Source organism: Polypterus senegalus, chromosome 18 (genome assembly GCF_016835505.1).
Source record: "Polypterus senegalus isolate Bchr_013 chromosome 18, ASM1683550v1, whole genome shotgun sequence".
NCBI classification, from domain to species: Eukaryota; Metazoa; Chordata; class Cladistia; order Polypteriformes; family Polypteridae; genus Polypterus; species Polypterus senegalus.
In genome coordinates this window covers 14,803,669-14,822,449 of record NC_053171.1, presented here as the reverse complement: position 1 = coordinate 14,822,449, position 18,781 = coordinate 14,803,669, and the positions used below count along the sequence as shown (strand labels likewise).

At 44.3% G+C, this 18,781-nt stretch overlaps 1 protein-coding gene across 2 annotated transcripts in view; it reads right to left on the bottom strand.

Moving 5' to 3' along the window:
- Positions 1–3,129: 3,129 nt before the first annotated feature.
- The window catches only part of si:dkey-248g15.3 (glutamic acid-rich protein), a 39,323-nt gene continuing 23,671 nt past the window's right edge, over positions 3,130–18,781 (bottom strand). The window contains exons 2-5 of one of the 2 annotated variants that reach the window (XM_039741253.1): positions 11,346–11,405; positions 10,599–10,615; positions 7,259–7,282; positions 3,132–3,406 (exon numbers count right to left, since the gene is read on the bottom strand). In XM_039741253.1, coding sequence (XP_039597187.1) covers positions 3,227–3,406; positions 7,259–7,282; positions 10,599–10,615; positions 11,346–11,361 — 237 coding nt within the window. In that variant the 5' untranslated portion in view covers positions 11,362–11,405 and the 3' untranslated portion in view covers positions 3,132–3,226. Of the gene's footprint in view, positions 3,407–7,258; positions 7,283–10,598; positions 10,616–11,345; positions 11,406–18,781 lie in introns of both variants that reach the window. The other variant, XR_005631233.1, reaches the window with a different exon arrangement.

Sequence of the window (18,781 nt, the reverse complement as noted above, 5' to 3'; positions counted from 1 at the left end):
TAATATTCTAAAACCCACTTAATCCATTTTTGGGTCATTGAGGGCCAAAGCGTACCACTGAGCCAAGTTTTGAACTCAGATCTTCAGGGATGCCAGCAGAAAACCCAAACACACAGGACTGGTCCAGTTTCAGACTGTAACCTAGAGCATGATTCAAATTCAGGACACTACATCCATGAGATAGCAGCACTAACCACAGTGCCACCCAGTTCAACAGACCCCCCTTTGCTGAATTCTTCTAGATGGGACATTCCATTCCATCCATCCATTCATTATCCAACCTGCTATATCCTAACTACAGGGTCACGGGGGTCTGCTGGAGCCAATCCCAGCCAACACAGGGCGTAAAGCCGGAAACAAACCCCGGGCAGGGCGCCAGCCCACTGCAGACATTCCATTCCTGTAGCGCTTATTAAAGGTGCAACTCACTTGCCATGTTAATACACTGCAACACCAGGACTGGCCAATTGCCATCAGTTCCACCATAGCCACTGGCATCATTGGATCTGGGGGGCTGTGTGTCTTGAGTGTCACCAGCGTTACCTACCTTTCATTGTCCTTCCAGGATGGGTATGGCCACCGGCCGGACTCATCAATGACAAACGCGGCGCAGTGGGCAGACTCTGTGTGTCTGTGTACTTGTAAGAATAAAAAGTGGGCTGACAAATCCCAGAGTTGTGTGTTGGGCTTGTGTGTCAGAGACATCCAAAATAAAGTAAAGGCAGTCAGGATGTCACTTTGAATCCCACCTCCCAGTAACTCCATCTCAGTGTGAAGAAATCATTTGAAATATTTATGCAAAACTGACCAGTTACACAGCCCCGTCCGAGGCCCTATGACCCCCAGTGAAGAACAGCACTGGATGCCAATTTGGGATGGCCATCCCAGCCAGGTTTCGCCTCCTTTGTCTACCAACCTGGGATGAGTGTGGCTCAGTGGCCAAGGAACTGGAATGTAAAGTGTGAGCTCACAGATTCAGTCCCCACTTCTGAATCACTGTGGGAGACATCAGCCCACATAATAAAAAAATGGAAAGGCACTATATAATAAGAAAGTGTGTGTTTCAACTGTGTTTCTTTCTTGACTTTACTTACTTTTAAGTTTCAGCTAATAAATAAATGCTTCTATGCTGAGCCCTTTGCATAGTTCTGCCTTCTCTGTGAAAGGCACTATATAAATTCAAATTCATCCTTTGTCCTTGTCTCCCTTAACATAGAAGTCCTCCAAATGTAAAGACTTGCAATTGAAGGAATGTATGGACCTAAAGCGCTTTAATGTGTGAAGTCAGCATCTTGGAAGATGATATATCTATATATATACAATTCTTTTCACGTTTGAAACGGAAATTACGTGTGACCACAGAACATATTATATATAATGCACTCGTGCACTCACATTTAAAACGGAAATTACATATGACCACAACAGTCAGGTTACACAGAGAAAGTGAGACAGAAGCAGATCGAGAGAGAAGGCTCGCTGATCAACGTATACGACAATCACAATTGAGGGCCTCACAAACACCCGAACAACATACAGAATTGAATTTGACGGATGCAGTATTTACAGGCTACCATGTCACGCAGGCATCAGGGTCTGTATATGGAGGGATTCAATTATAACATTGAAAAAGATTATTGCCTACATCCAAAAGTTACAATAGGAGAAATGGACATCATGTGTGAGTACTGCCAAGCACAGAGAGTTAAATTTGAATCACGTGGGATGTGTTGTTCAGACGGCATTAATGCAGTTGCCTCATGAGAGCCACAAATTTTTCCCTTCCACTCAGTGAGCGAAGCCACTGGGTAATCTGCTAGTATATACATACATATATATATATATATACAGTGGAACCTCGGTTTACAAGTGTTTTGTAAGACGAGCTAAAATTTGTATTAAATTTTGACTTGATAAACGAGTGAGGTCTTGCAATACGAGTAGTAAGGATACGCTTTGTCTGCTGAGCATCATGTGATCACAACTGAGCTGATGGTTCTTCTCTCTCGCGTGTGTGTGTGTCTGTCTGTCTGTCTGTCTGTCTGTCTGTGTCTCTCTTTCGCGCGTGCGTGTGTGTCTGTCTGTCTGTCTGTCTGTCTGTGTCTCTCTTTCGCGCGTGCGTGCGTGCGTGTCTGTCTGTTTGTCTGTCTGTCTGTGTCTCTCTCTCTCTCTTTCGCGTGTGCGTGTGTCTGTCTGTCTGTCTCTCTCTCTCTCTCTCTCGCGCATGCGTGTGTGTGTGTGTGTGTGTGTGTGTCTCCCTTGTGGGAATCATTTCCTATTCTCCATCTGAGTCGGCGTGCCTCACTCATATAGTCACATCCGTACGAGCGTATACTGTTTACTATAGCATTGCGACTGTGTGTGTGTGTGTGTGTGTGTGTGTGTGTGTGCTGTGATGTGCGAGTCCCCGTCTTGCGCCCCAAAACACGAAGCGGAGTCTCAGTACTTTAACAACACCATCTTTATTCAGCTTGAAACAGCAACAGCGCTGTTATTTATTGTAGCCGGATCTGCCGCTCCTCTATACACAGACACAGCAGTCAGGCAGGGTCGTTGCCAAGTAATCCTGTGCCCTGCGCATTTATAATGTTCCTTGTATGACCCATCGACGGCAGGCGCTTATAGCATCGGAATCGCTTTTATGGCAAACTGCTACAGCGTTGGGAGGCTGCGATTGCTTTGGGACGCTCTTCTGCGTGTCGTCCAGTTGGGTGGAATCCCACAAGAGTTTAGAAACTCGCTCACACCAGCCATGATTCTTTTTAAAGGTAAAGTGCAGGTTAATTTGTTTTATGTATTTTTACTTTATATTTTGTATTAATCATTTTTATATGAATAATTTTGGGTTGTGGAACGAATCATCCGAGTTTCCATTATTTCTTATGGGGAAATTCGCTTTGATATACAAGTGCTTTGAACTGCGAGCACGTTTCCGGAACGAATTATGCTCGCAAACCGAAGTTCCACTGTATATGTAAAATTAATAATGAGCCATTAGATTTTCCTTTTGATTGATTTGATGTGTAACTTTTGCAAGAATTTTACATGTCCTCCTGAATCCCCCACCCCACACACAGGTCTCTTATAAGGAAGTGTGACCAGTTGAAATAAAGACAGGACGCTCACAAATATACAAAAGTACAGCTAGTGTATTTTAGATAATATTGATGTACACTTCGGGGGTCTTTTGTTGGTTTTCTTCCAGTTGGACGCTCAGATCACCTCACTATTTGCCTTTGCCACACTCTTTGCCAGCATGCTCTCCGCCTTTACCATGACACTTGCCTTCCCCGGGCTTGTGCTCTCCATGCTTGTGCTCTCCATGCTTGTGCTCCCCATGCTTGTGGTCATCATGCTTGTGGTCATCATGCTTGTGGTCACCATGGCCATGTCCTTGACCTTTTCCCTGTGAGGAGGTAAGAAGAAAAAAGGACTTTGTCACTTTCTCAATCTTTGTACTGAAAGGAAGAAAAACTAAATGAGGAAGAGGAGAGAAATCTAGCAGACCAGGCTATGTGATGTGATGAGGAACTATTTGAAACTTTACTCAATATATTCAGACAATAACAGAGAAATATTTGATATTGAAGGAATACTGCACCCCAAAAACGATGTTTTTTATTTGTTACATACCCCATGTAGTCTGCAATGATGGCAGAGAAAACATTTTAAACTCATTTTCTCATGCAGGAAGGAAATGTTTGGTAGAAGAGACATCCATGGCAACCAAGGATGGACAAAAACAAACTTTATCAAAATGTCCATGAAAGAATCTCACATTACTTTGTCGTCCAGTCTTATGCTTGCAACGTACTAAACGCGTGCATTTTTGCTGTATAAACAACTTCCCAATGCTCAGTAAAAGCTTTAAGTGCTAAAATTGCACTTCAAGGGACATCAATAAAAGGCGCACGCTGAGAGACGAGTGCAACTAAAGATTAAAACTTCACTGAAGAAAATACGCGCATATCAGAGATGCTTCTACAAGCAGAAGGTGGATTGACCCATGACGCTTCATTGACCAAGTCAAGTTGGGGAGCCTGCACTGGTGCGGCGTGTTGCCAAACCCACTACACGATGAAACAACTCGGGATCCCAGTTGGCAACCCCCCAGGCAGACACGCAGTCCAGTCCCACCCTGTGGAAATGACCCTCTACCTGCCACAGCCAGGTGTTACGTGGGCGACCCCTTGGCCACTCGGTCCAGCCACTCAGGTCCCCAGCAATGAAGAATCTTACGAGCTGGATCACCCTCGGGGAAACGCGTCACATGGCCGTAGTGCCGTAACTGCGCCACACCCCCTGTAGGCGGACACACCTTTTATTGGTCTGGTCGCTCTGATGGCTGTCAATCTCGAGGAGTAGCTGTTGCTGTAGCGGACTGCCTTCTTCCGATGGTGTCCGATGTCACTCCTTTTCACAGACCACTGCGAAATAATCCTGAGGTACTCCAGTTGTGGATACGAATATAAAGTAACGATGGGAGGCAGCTCTACAGTTCAAATGTTCGGGCGTTCTGAGTGTGGCGTGTTGCATTTTCATTCATGAAATCATTTTCTGGAAATGGTTTAAATTTAGAAAAAGTACATACGTACTGGAAGACTTAACGTGTGGATTATGTGAGTAACGTTTATTTTTTCAAGGATGTTTTTGATGCTGTTTGCTTTTGTCCATTTTTGGTCAACACAGATGTCTGTTCTACCAGAAACTTTGCTATGAAAACGTGAGATTTTAATCTTTTCTTGGTTATCACTACAAACTACATGGTGTAAGTAACATAAAAACAAATGTACATTTTTGGGTGGAGGTTTTCCTTTAATTTAATTGAGAATATTACCCCCTGAACATTTGTGTTAGAAATCTTCTGCTGTTCTGGTAAACATCTCTGATGTCCACCACTCTTTTCTACCTTGCCCTGAACAGGACCACTCATTACCCATTGCATTACGTTTTTCAGCAGTTTCTGCTACATGAGCTCCTCTACGGGATCAGACCAGACAGATTAGTCTTCACTTCCCAAGTGCATTACTGAGCCTTTAGAGTGAATAACCCTGTCGCCGGTTCACTGATTGTCCTTTCTTGGACCAGTTTTGGTAGGTACTAACCACCGTGCACCAAGAAACACTATACAAGACATGCTGTTTTGGAGACGCTCTCACCCAGTCGTTTAGTCATCACATTTTGGCCCTTGTCAAAGTCGCTCAGATCCTTACACTTGTTGATTTTTCCTGCTTCCGACAAATCCCCATCAAGAACTGTTTAGTTGGTTCCTAACACATCCCACCCTTTGACACTTGCCACTGTATCAAGATAATCGATGTTATACACATCACCTGTCAGTGCTATTGATGTTGGGACTCATCAGTGATAATTTAATTTCAATTATCATATACAGTCGACCCTCGATATACGACCGGCCTGGTATGCGAACAACTTGGTTTACGACCAAAATTTTTGTTTTGAATTACGACCAACATCTTGCGTTACGACCCGAATGCGGTCACATGTATCCGCTTGTGCGATTGTAAACAAACAGCCGAGAGCGTTCATAAGCGTCAGTCGGAGCCCAGGTACATGTGTTTGTGGACGTAATTTCGGTCAGTGCAGTGATTTATATACAGTAATTTATTTCAATAATTGCTAAGGAAGGAAGAGAAGGTAACGAAGGTAAAGAAAGCAATCACAATCGAAACGAAGAAGGAAATTGTGCAGAAATATGAGAGTGGCGTTCGTGTGACCGATCTCGCTAAGATGTACAGCATGTCGAAATCCACCACCTCGACAATTTTACAAAGAAAAGATTTGCATAAGGAGGCTCCTTCTAAACAATAACCACCTTTTGTTTCATTCTCCTTCTCCTCCCTTCCTGCAAGCAAAAGATGTTAACTTAAATAGTGAGTACAGTATGAAATTGCTGTTTCTGGTAGGCTAGGCACTTTTTATAACTTATTGGTTAGTACATTAGAAAAATAATTTGGTATTTTTGGTAAATTATGCACATTATACAACCCTTTTTTACTATGAAAAGGTTAAGTAAGTGTTGCTGTGGGAGGTTCGGAACGCATTATGGGTATTTCCATTATTTCTTATGGGAAAAAATAGTCTTAACTTACAACCAACTTGAGTTACAACGAGCCCTCGCGAACAAATTGAGTTCGTAAGTCAAGGGTCCACTGTATAAGCCTCTTGTGAATTGTGATTTTACCACTGAAAAGACAGTCCTTAATACTGAAAAGATCCATCCATCCATTATCCAACCCGCTATATCCTAACTACAGGGTCACACAGGGCACAAGGCAGGAAACAGACCCCACACAGGGCACAAGGCAGGAAACAGACCCCAGGCAGGATGCCAGCTCACCGCAGGGTACACACACACCCACACACCAAGCACACACGCTAGCATCGCCAATGCACCTAACCTGCATGTATTTGGACTGTGGGAGGAAACCGAGACTTTGCAAAACCAGCACCTCACTTAGGCTGCCCCCTATTGTGGATTTAAATATTAAGCTTTTTTAAAAGGAGCCTAAGCTTCTGCCAAAGCAGACCACCCGTCCTTGGCGTGTGCCAGCACTCCCGATGTGGTCTCCCTCATGCATTGTGGCACTTTGCGTTTAACGTTACTCAGTTATTATTTTTTTCCGGTGTACCCTAAAAAGTTAATTGCTTCTGTGCATTCCCAGCAGGATGAGAACGTTGGCTCAACAGAAGCTCCCATGTGGCATCAAGAGACGCGTTGGCCGAACATTCACCGTTCTCTGTTCACGTGTCATCCCAGCACACACGGCGGTCCCGGTCGAGCTCCTCCACCTCACTCTATCCAACAATCGGGATTTCTAGTGCTGCGTTCCACCTGATGTGGGAAGTCAGAATCCTAATCGGAATTTTCAACTGGAACGTTCCCTCAAGTCGAATTTTCAACTCGGATACTCGGGACTGTCCTGTCAAATCGTGCGACTTCAGATGCCAACCTAAATTGGTGACGTACACCGTGAACTTTAGTGAAAGCCGTCGTATTCTGCTGTCTGTTTGTGTGTCTCATTAAATCAGTCGCACATCTTCTATCTGTGGACACGTTGGATTGAGCAAAATGGCGCATTGTTATCAGCTTATTTATTTTCCTGTTGGGCTGCAGTGGCTGCAGGTTTTCATTTTTGTGCTCTCCTTCAGCCTCACATACCACTCAATCAAGATTTGTATATAAGAAGATCTATGTGTGCCCACATTAAAAGACAACAACAAAATAACTTCTTACCCCACATCCACATCCACATCCGGTCTTGGAGATAAAAAAGAGAAAGAAAAATATTAGCTCAAACAATTGGAAACTATTTCGAGATTTCTTTTGGCTTATACTGTATTTCAGTTCCAGTTTTTAATTTCATGTTCTTCTTTAAATTTGACTGCGGTGGGCTGGCACCCTGCCCAGGGTTTGTTTCCTGCCTTGTGCCCTGTGTTGGCTGGGATTGGCTCCAGCAGACCTCCGTCACCGTGTGTTAGGATATGGCAGGTTGGATAATGGATGGATGGACTTTAAATTTGAACAACTGAAAATTATACAGAGCAACCATTAACAGCATTACAGACAGTAATGGAGTGCATCAAGTTGCTTCAATAAAAGTTTTATTAAACTGATGCTTATATGCAAACTGACCCACAAACCAAAGGTCCAGAGAACAGCTGTGCCCAAACCTCAACAGGCTGAACCACTTGGAGTGCCACAGGTGGCAGAGGTTGGGGCCTTACTGGTAACACTGGATTTCATATAGCACCTTTCCATAGTGCTCACCATTTCAAAGAGATTCACAGCTATACCGCAATTGTATCCGTATTACAGTAATACATATGGGCTATTGGCAGGTGACTTTGTGGTATAGCGGGTCCACGGCTTCTGAAAAAAGTCAGGTTTTTTAAATCCGTATAGCCGTGTCGTTCTCCGTGGGCGCGATTGCACAACCGCGGGAGGTAATGGGGTGACTGGAGCAAGTCGCACCTGCACGTGAGGGTGCGGTCGTTCTTGTTTGCCTCATTGGCTTCCTGCGGTGACGACTGTGCCCACGGAGGCAGAGACAGGTGTATATGGATTATATATAAGCGAAGGTACACCAGAGAGGGGAAAAATCAGAAATCGTGGAGAAAAAAAAAAAGGAGATAAATCGGGGAAAGAAATGGAAGGAGATAGAACGATGTGAGAAGGAGGTTAAAGTACGGCAATGGCAGTCTAGGCTGGTTGATCTGGCCACCTAGAGAGAGAGAGAACGAGAACGAGCGGGGGCCCCGCGAAGGAGCGTTAGATGGAGGCGCTCTAGCGGGGCTAGTTCGCCCCACTGACACCTAACGAGTGGGGTGAGCAGAAGAGGTGTCATCCCGCTGGATCTGAGGAGCGACTACGGGTGCGCGAAAGATCACGGGAGGAGAGCCAGCCTCGTCGGTCTGGTAGTGACGTCCTGATGGAGTCCGAGACGGACGGAGGTTGACAGAAGAGCTCGTGACTGTTGGATCTTCGCGGCTGCAAGTAATGGTGAGCCGGGAGAGAGTGATGGAGGTGAGCCAGAGAACAAGAAGGGTGTGAGAGACTGCGTTTTTAACCGCTACATTTATTACCTCAGATTTTAAAGGATTTATTTATTGTTGATGGTTTTAACACCACTGGACACTTGATTTTATGGATTTATTTATTGAACTTTGACTCTGCACTTTTTGTTTTTGAATAAAAGCACTTTATGGAATATCCCTGGCCTTGAGAGATTTGTCCGTATGTGTCAGCTCATCTCGGTGACATTATCGACGGTGTTGGGTTCAAGGGCTCCTGAACAGCAATAGGGGATGGGGTCGAACCCGCATCGTCACAGACTTCAGTTATTCTGCGTCACAAGAGGCAGCGATTAAAGTTATGGCTTTAGGATTTAATAAAGCACATTATCATTGTTTATAGCAGTGGTTCTCAAACTGTGGAGTGGGCCCACCTAGAGGGGCGCAAAGTAACAAAAGGGGGTGCTAAGATGTGGGGAAAAAAAGAAAACAAGAATCAAAAATATAAAAAATAGATCTATTGAAACCAAAACAAATTAACTTAAATTACATTCTGATACTAGAAAAATATAAGAGTTAGATAAAAGTCATAAGTAGGTATAATAAAATATGCATCTATGATGTATCATTAATTAATAAAGAACAAATTGGTATTAGTGGGCTCCTTTCAAAAAAACGTTAGGGGGCGCGATTAAAACTGTTATGAAAACTCGGGTCGCAAATACTTAAAGGTTGAGAAACGCTGGTTTAAGGTATAAACGAGTAAAGTGCTATTGGCTGTCAGATAAAGGGGCGCGCACGACTGTGCTGGAAGATCGGCACTCTGTCAGTAAATGTGATTTTCATGGTGCAGCAGCGAGATCAGCAAGTGCGATTGGCGAATCTGACATGCCCCACGACAAAAAGTCACATGGTGTGACATTGGCTTTACTTTACTGTTTCAAATTCAGCTTGGAAGATGTCACTTTCACGTGTACATTTTCTACTCAGCATTTTCCTCTTGTATACATCGTAGGGACACTCCCATCGGTAAACAGATCCTCAAGTGGCCATTTAAATGAGCGCAAAGTTGCCCGCATGTCTGCATCTTGTGCCCGAAGGTGCTACCTGTACAAGCAGTCTGAGCAAACTTTAGTAACATGTCACACATGTCACAGTGACAAAATATTTAATAAACAAAAATGTTTCTTTCATGAAGTTAATGAAAGAAAATTGAAGTGATTTAACGTTCCATTAACCCATCCATTTTCTAAACCAACTTGTCAAGAGCAGGGGAGCTCATTGGGTGCAAGGCAGGAGTGATCCCTGGACAGGGCGAGAGCCCATTGAGGGTAAACACACGCGCGCAAACACACCCACACACACAAGCGTGCACATGCGCACACACAGACATACGCATACCCGAGCGCACACACACGCACACTCACACACGCACGCACACACGCGCGCACACTCACGCACTAAGGCCAATTTAGTTAGCATTGCCAGTCCACATCTGCATGTCCTTCAAAACACTTAACACCTGATGCCATGCATACATTTTCTAACGTTTAAAAATAAGAATGTTTTTACTGTATTTCGTACAAGTACAATAAGCAGATAGAAAATAAAAAGTTTTTTGTGTTTTCAAAATCATTAACGAAGCTTGTATACTTTTTCAGAATTTTAAACATGTTATTGTAAGTAAGTTTCAAGTTTATACTACAATTTGTGATGATTTCAGATGCGATGTAAATATGTAGCAGTATGGTTGTGACTCTAAAAAAAAAAAATTGCAACTATCTTTTATTGTTCGTCTGCACCCGGGGCAAGCCTTATGAAGCACTTCGAAGTGTTAACGGCAGTTATCTGAAAAGCACAAAGCGGCAAGAGCAACATGAGCACTTGGAGGACTCCGATATCTGTGGCCGTAATGTGAACAATCAATGCAGGGGGTCTTTTCTACAACAGAGCTGACCCCAGAGTCCCAAACGGACATTCTTTGTCCCGACGTGTTTATCCCACAGCTGTATGTGCAACAGGAAGGCGAAGTGACAGAAAACAACAAATAAACCCAATCTTACCTTTCCGGCATCTTTGGCTGCAAACAAAGAAGAAAAATGGTGGCGATTAGCTGTGCGTTTTATCAGACGGCAGAACATCAATCACACTGACAAACCCATCCATTAGCAAACCCGCTGAGCCCAGTTCAGAGTTGTGGGGTCTGTGTGACGTGGGCTGGTACTCCATATTGGTCACAAAGCGCGAGATCTGAACTCTTTACCGTTGTACCTCTCAGTTATGCCATTGAGAGTTTTGAGATTTTTTCCACTCATACTGGAAGTGTTTTTAGTCATGATATGTAGTACCAACACTCTCATTACAATTAAACCTGGGAGTTGCCACGAGCGGAGACCAAAGACGTTCAAGCAACACGTATCTGTGCATCAATGGTAAGCTGACGACACAGAAACACCTTGAGTACTGACACTCTTATCTTCACTTCAGCTACTGGTTTGGGGTCTTCCCCAGCAGCCACCACAGGACTCACACACACCCACATGCACACTCATACAAAGGGACAATTTAAAGTCCCCATTTCATGTAACGAGTCCGCACACAGGCAATGACGGAGAAGGAAATGTGAGGCCACCTCCACTGAAAGAAGCACGCATATAAAAATAAATCAATATTGGTAATCACAGGTTATCATCGTCATCGGTGACAACGCCTCTCTTCTATGTTGTCATCTATCAGACATGCTGATTTTGGAAAAACATTTCTTTAGAGAGGGATGGCAGCATATAAGGCTGCGCTGATTCAATTCCTACCTGGTTTGTCACTCATGGTTCTCCTTCTTTTGCTTGGATCTCCTTCTGCTTAGAAAAGAACTGAAAAACAAGAAGAGCAAAAGACAGAAGTAAGGGATTTGCCAGCCAAATGAACAATACGTGTCTGGGAGTGCAAAACTGAAACGCCGCAGGCGATTGAGTTGGCGTAAATGGCTGGCAAATGTCAGCTGATGGAAAACAAGAAACAAGAGGCTTCACTAAAGATTTTACATCTTCCACAAATAAATGGACGCATTGTCTCTTTACAAACTGCTTGAGGAGCATCTCGGTTATTGCACATTTCATTTATTAGTTCCATTTTCTATTACAACCAGTTGTGAAATGGTGACCCACGGTGAACATGCAGGGTCCAACAAGACTCTGAGGCTGTGATTTGGAGGGCTGACCGCAGCACCTTATTTTAGCTGTCGATTCTTAATCTGTTATCACATTTTGTTAATATGGAGAAAATAATGCTTAAGAAACTGCGTTAGCTCCACTGCCTATCATCTTCAGGGATTGGGGTTCAAATACCGATTATGTGGAGCTAGAATGTGTTAACTGGTAATTCTAAACTGACATGCACTGGAGTGTGGCCCGTCTGAGACATGGCTGGAGGTGCTTGTGTTTCTCTAATGAGCATTTGACCCCTCACATTATTTTTAGTAAAAGGCAAATTCATACAGAGGAATATTTTGGAGAAACTTAAACAAATAAATATGCATTGTGAAATGTGACAATAAATAAAACAGTGATATATTAAAATAAATGAAATGTGCCATGGGGTGGCGCAGTGGGTAGCACTGCTGCCTCGTAGTTTCGCTTCTCGGGTCCTCCCTGCGTGGAGTCTGCATGTTCTCCCCGTGTCTACGTGGGTTTCCTCCCACAGTCCAAAGACATGCAGGTTGGGTGCATTGGCGATCCTGAATTGTCCCTGGTGTGTGTGCCCTGCTGGGGGCTTGTTTCCTGCCTTGTGCCCTGTGTTGCCTGGAATTGGCTCCCGTGACCCTGTAGTTAGGATATAGCAGGGTGGACACTGACTGAAATGTGTCATGAAATGTTTTTGTGGCTTATATCATTATGTACTCATCCATCCATGCATTATCCAACCTGCTATATCCTAACTACAGGGTCACGGGGGTCTGCTGGAGCCAATCCCAGCCAACACAGGGTGCAAGGCAGGATACAAACCCCAGGCGGGACGCCAGCCCACTGCAGGGCACACACACCCACACACCAAGCACACACTAGGGACAATTTAGAACCGCCAATGCACCTAACCCGCATGTCTTTGGACTGTGGGAGGAAACCGGAGTACCCGGAAGAAAATTATGTACTCATTCATCCTGAAATACGCAATGAAATGAAAACCCATTAAAGTTGAAAGGGTGCGCCTGAATGAATACGGCATTTCAACTGGTGAATTGTCCTAGCAGCGAATGTACACAGCCCTAACTTTACACACGCCAGTGAGCCACTGGATTCCCATAGGCAAGCAGATCGCACTCCCAGTATCATAATGATGGATTTACATCCATGGAAGACACGCGTGCAAGAAAAACTTGGCAAGAATTAGTGCATAAGTAGCCAAATTCATGGAGGAAGCACCAAATGCATCACTATCTCAGGAGCCAGCATCTGGCATATGATGTCTGCCTATAAACGAGGCCCTGGATGGCCAAAGATTGATGCACACGCTATCGACGATTTCCCAGTCAAACCACAGTACTCACCAGAGCCCACCCTCTCGGCTTTGGCAGGTGAAAGTCAATCATCAGTCAGTCAGTTAGTTTTCCAACCCACTACAGCCTAACTAGAAATACTGCAGCAAGAGTTATGATAAAAACGGAAAAAAGGAACTGCAAGTCCAGAAACATACCAGGCAGTAAAGTTCAATTAATTTCAGAACGGAAATCTTTCTCAATACAAGTATACTTTCATTCAAGGTAGACATACTTTTTAATAATTCTGCAGCACAGCAAAGAGAGAGATTGTGTGGTGCCTTGTAAAAGAATAAAAGAAAGGTGTGAGTTCAGCAACAAATTATAATAACGGTCTGAGGGAGAAGCTTTTATCTACATATAAAGTAATCCATCCATCCATTATCCAACTCGTTATATCCTAACTACAGGGTCATGGGGGTCTGCTGGAGCCAATCCCAGGGCACAAGGCAGGAAACAAATCCTGGGCAGGGCGCCAGCCCACCACAGGGCACACACACATACACACAAGGGACAATTTAGGATGCCAATGCACCCAACCTGCATGTCTTTGGACTGTGGGAGGAAACCCATGCAGACAATCCGGGGAGTTCTTACTGCGAGGCAGCAGTGCTACCCACTGCGCCACCGTGCCGCCCCTACATGTGAAAGTAAAAGTTTTCATTTCAAGCATTAGTTCATGGTGTGCGCTTTGTCACTGAAATGAATAATTGGAACAATAATTAAATAAAAAGCAACAAAGACGTATTTCATGACACATTTAATTAGTAATGTTGATATATCACTGTGGTTTTTATTTACTGTCACATTTCACAATATATATATATATATATATACCAGTAATGGCGTACATGCAGTGAATCCACTTGACTTGACCGTTCCTAGTTTTCATCCTCCTTCTCTGTACGTTTATCGTTCGTTTGCTCAGAGTTTGATGCGCTTTCTGTTTCCTGAGCAGCTCTTCTTCTTTTCTCCACCCTAGCGGCCCGTATCTTCTCTTCTTGCGTCGGCATCTTTTCACGTTAAAACTGATTACGTCAGCATTTGAGTTGTTACTTACTATGTTTTCCTTAATTTTTCAGTTAAGCTGGCACTTAAGTCTTCAATCTGCCTCAAGAATAATTGAAGATATAAGGGGTAGGGGAAGTGACGGCGAAGGTGGTAGGAATGAAAGCGGCGCCCGTACGCATGTGCCACACTACTGGCCGCTGCCGAGAGTTGATTCTACAATAAAATACAAAGAGGAATAACCTTGGAGGTCAATCATCTCCCCGAAAGTGGACAGTAGACATCACGTAGTATATGTGTACCAAATTTCAGGTCAATAAGTCAAATGGTTTGCGAGCTACAGGCGATATAAAACCCTGGACAGACAAACGAACAGCCACGCTAGCGTATTATATATAAAGATATTTGAAAGTGTGTCCTATGTATTCCTTCATAACATTAAAGCCCTCCTCACAGGCTGGCTGATCCTGTTTTGGGTATTTAAGTAACAGTCTCCATGATCACAGTCCGGCTATCATGTGGCTTACCGAGATTAGACTCTAAGCGAGAACCCACCGCAGCTGAGCACACGCATGGTACCACCAGACTTAACCAGTTATTTCCACAAATCTTGTTTAATCTCAGGGTCTGACGAAGAATTAACGAGCGGCCGCCTCTAGGTGGGAACATCGGGGAGGTGTCGTGTTTTTGCAAATGGAATGGGCATCAAGTTTTACTGCTTCCTCCGCCAGGTGTGACTGGTGCCGCTGTAGGGTGTTTCAAGGTGATGGAAGCTGTTCGGACTTGCAGGCTCGCATTTATGAATTTCCTGGGCGGCACGCCTAGCCACGCTCACGCCCTGTGGAGTCTGTCGTCTTTATCTACCTCTTGGATGTCAACACAAATTACAAAGCAAAGCTCATAAAACCATTCGGCCTACGCCTCGTTTAAAATGGTGTCACCCCAGTTCTGCTGCCAAACAATTTTATATCGTGCTTTTTACAGAGATAAAGCTTACTTTTTGAACGTGCCCTCTACGCAACAAATTCCCTTTTATTAGACTTGAGAAAGGTGCTTTATAATTACAACATTATTATTATAATACACATTGTTTTGGATTTCTTTAACCCTTCATTTCATTTTGGAGATTTTGCCGTGGCATTACATAAGCTGGGAGGCACGGTGGCGCAGTGGGTAGTGCTGCTGCCTTGCAGGTTAGGAGACCCGGGTTCACTTCCTGGGTCCTCCCTGCGTGGAGTTTGCATGTTGTCTGCGTGGGTTTCCTCCCACAGTCCAAAGACATGCAGGTTAGGTGCTAAATTGTCCCTAGTGTGTGTGTGTGTGTCCTGCGGTGGGCTAGTACCCTGCCCAGGGTTTGTTTCCTGCCTTGCGCCCGGTGTTGGCTGGCAGTAGTTCCAGCAGACCCCTGTGCCCCTGTAAATACCAAGTTGGATATTGGATGAATAAATTCACTCATTGGCGATCCTAAATTGTCCCAAGAGTGTGTATGTGTGCCTGCCTGGGTTTTGTTTCCTGCCTTGCACCCTGTGTTGGCTGGTATTGGCTCCAGCAGACCCCCGTGACCCTGTAGTTAGGATATAGCAGGTTGGATAATGGATGGATGGAATAAATACTGCTATTACTATTAATAATAATACTGCTTCTACTAGTACTAATAATAATGACAATAGTAATAATAAATACTGCTGGGTGGCATGGTGGCGCAGTGGGTAGTGCTGCTGTCTCGCTGTAAGGAGACCTGGGTTTGCTTCCTGGGTCCTCCCTTTCCCCGTGTCTGCGTGGGTTTCCTCCCACAGTCCAAAGACACGCAGGTTAGGTGGATTGGCGATCTGAAATTGCCCTGCGGTGGGCTGGCGCCCTGCCTGGGGTTTGTTTCCTGTGTTGGCTCCAGCAGGACCCTGTGGTTAGGATATATAGCGGGTTGGATAATGGATGGATTTCATGAGCTTTCTTATAATCTTTACTGTACTTTATATAGATAGCATTGTGTTTTATTTCTGGCCAGTATCGTCTGCAGCCTCACAGCCATCTTCATCTTGATTTCTTTCCTTACGCCGTTGATACTAAACGCTCTCACAGAGCCTCCTCCTTATCCAGCCTTCATTTCAGAATGCCTTATGACGCCGTATCTTTGTACGCCCCTACATTTAGCGCTGTAAAAGGCTTTCATTGCTTTGCATCTTTGATTACATGCAAGGGGCTCGACTTAAGGCACTGTGAACAATTCATTTAAGCTTTTGTGCATTTTGTGTGGCATTTGCATGTTCTCTCTGTGCCCAAAGAATTATTTCTTTGTTATTTTTGGCCATACATTTCCCCAATACAATTGAATGTCCTATAATCTGCAAGTGTCCTGTCCAGATTGGGTTCCTACCTTTTTTCCATGGCACTTCAAATGGATATGCAAATGGATGGACTGAAACATTTTATGCAGTGTGTGTCACATCCTGTTCTACGAATTGTGGCTTCAATTTAAAATCTTCCGTTCATTTTCTTAAATGAGTGAGCAGCGAGAGCTCATCGTGGCTGGGACGGCTGCACGCTCACGCATACTCATTCATTCTGGGCAACGTGTGCATCTTCTGGATATGGAAGGAAACTGGCGGAGCCTCAGAAAGACACAAAGACAACAAGCGGGCTCAACGCAGATTGTGAGACCTGCTTAAAGCACCGTGTAGAAGCCCCACACGGAAATGTTCATTGGCCTCATGCGTTTTTCTGTTGTAGGTAACGAATGACGTGTCAAAGTCTGCATTGGGCACAAGGCAGGAAAAAAAATCTGCACAATATGCCAGGGCAGTGTCACTCGGAGACCCGCAGATCACTCCTAAAAGAGTCACTTAGAGTTGGAAATCAAACTTCAGCCTGCACATGTTTGGCATACCAGAGTACTCTGAGAAACAAAACACATACAGACTGGAGGAGAACATTCAGACTCCACACCGGGTCAGCAGCAGCCCCTGCGCCTCTTGTCCTAAAGACGGCTGGCTATACGCAGGGCCGCTGCTGGCCAAATGGGTGCCCTAAGCAGAAACCCCCAAATATTACGGAAGTAAAAATAAAATAATTAAAAAACACCTACTATAGGGGCCAAATTAGAACTTTATTCAAATAAAAGTAAATACATGAGGGCGTGCGCGTCATCACGTGTGCTTAGCCTACTCTGCGTTCACCGTAAAATGCAATATATATACGTTTATATTTTTGTTTATTTGTATATGTGTATTATTAATATTAATTTATTATTATAATATATAAAAACGATTTTTTTGGAGCAGCTGGGATGGTGCGCCCCTGCGAGTTGGTGCCCTACGCAGACTGCGTACTCTGCGTATAGGGAGCGGCGGTACTGGCTGTACGTCTCTTTTCTGAAGTTGGAGGGTTGTAAAGAGTCCGAGCCAGTAAACTCTGGACAGTTTGAAATGCTAACTCACACCAAGAAGAATCTGAATTACCAAATAACTCATCGTGCACGTTTTTAGGGATATGAAGAGCTCACGGAGAAGGTGACAACTTGAATACGTCATGCAGACAGTGACTGGGCAAAGAATCAAACCCAGAGGTGTGAGGCAGCACCACTAACTACTGCACCCTTGCCCCAACAGCAACCATCCATCCATTTTGTGACCCCAATTTTGATGTGCAGTTTTGTGCTTAGCTGGAGCTTATTCAAGTGGCAATGAGGGTCAGGTAGGAACCAACCCTGGGTGGGAGGGCACTCCTTTGCAGGATGCGCACACTTTATCCATCCATCCGTCCATTTTCCAACCCGCTATATCCTAACTACAGGGTCACGGGGGTCTACTGGAGCCAATCCCAGCCAACACAGGGCGCAAGGCAGGAAACAAACCCCGGGCAGGGTGCCAGCCCACTGCAGGGCACACAAACACCAAGCACACACTAGGGACAATTTAGGATCACCAATGCACCTGACCTGCATGTCTTAGGACTGTGGGAGGAAACCCACGCAGACACGGGGAGAACAAGCAAACACCACGCAGGGAGGAGCCCACACTTTATACGAAGACAATTTAGGGCCACCAGTTAACTTTGTGCAGATTTCTGGAAATATAGTGAAAGTCCCCATAAGCATGGGGTAGAGTAGGTAAACTCCATATAGACGCCATCTGGGCCAGGGTTCAAAACAAAGCAGTTACAGCTGTGATTCAGCAACACTAACAACTGTGCCACCACATGTAACCAGTAACTTGCAATTTTCACTGATTTTTTACACATCAAAAATTAAATAACTCCCATAATATGCAATTAACTAGACAATATAGACTATGTAGTGCCTTTCACTTTAATTGCTACGATAAACTCCAAAGCAGATTCTGTCATTATAGATATATACTCAGCAAAAAAAGAAACGTCCCTTTTTCAGGACTGTGTATTTCAACAATAATGTTTTAAAAATCCAAATAACTTTACAGATCTTCATTGTAAAGGGTTTAAACAATGTTTTCCATGCATGTTCAATTAACCATAATCAATTAATTAACATGCACCTGTGGAATGGTCGTTAAGACCTTAACAGCTTACAGAAAGTAGACATTTAAGGTCACAGTTCTAAAAACGCAGGACACTAAAGAGACTTGTCTACCGACTGTGAAAGATGCCCAGGGTCCCTGCTCATCTGCGTGAACGTGCATTAGGCATGCTGCAGGGAGGCATGAGGACTGCTGATGTGGCTAGGACAATAAATTG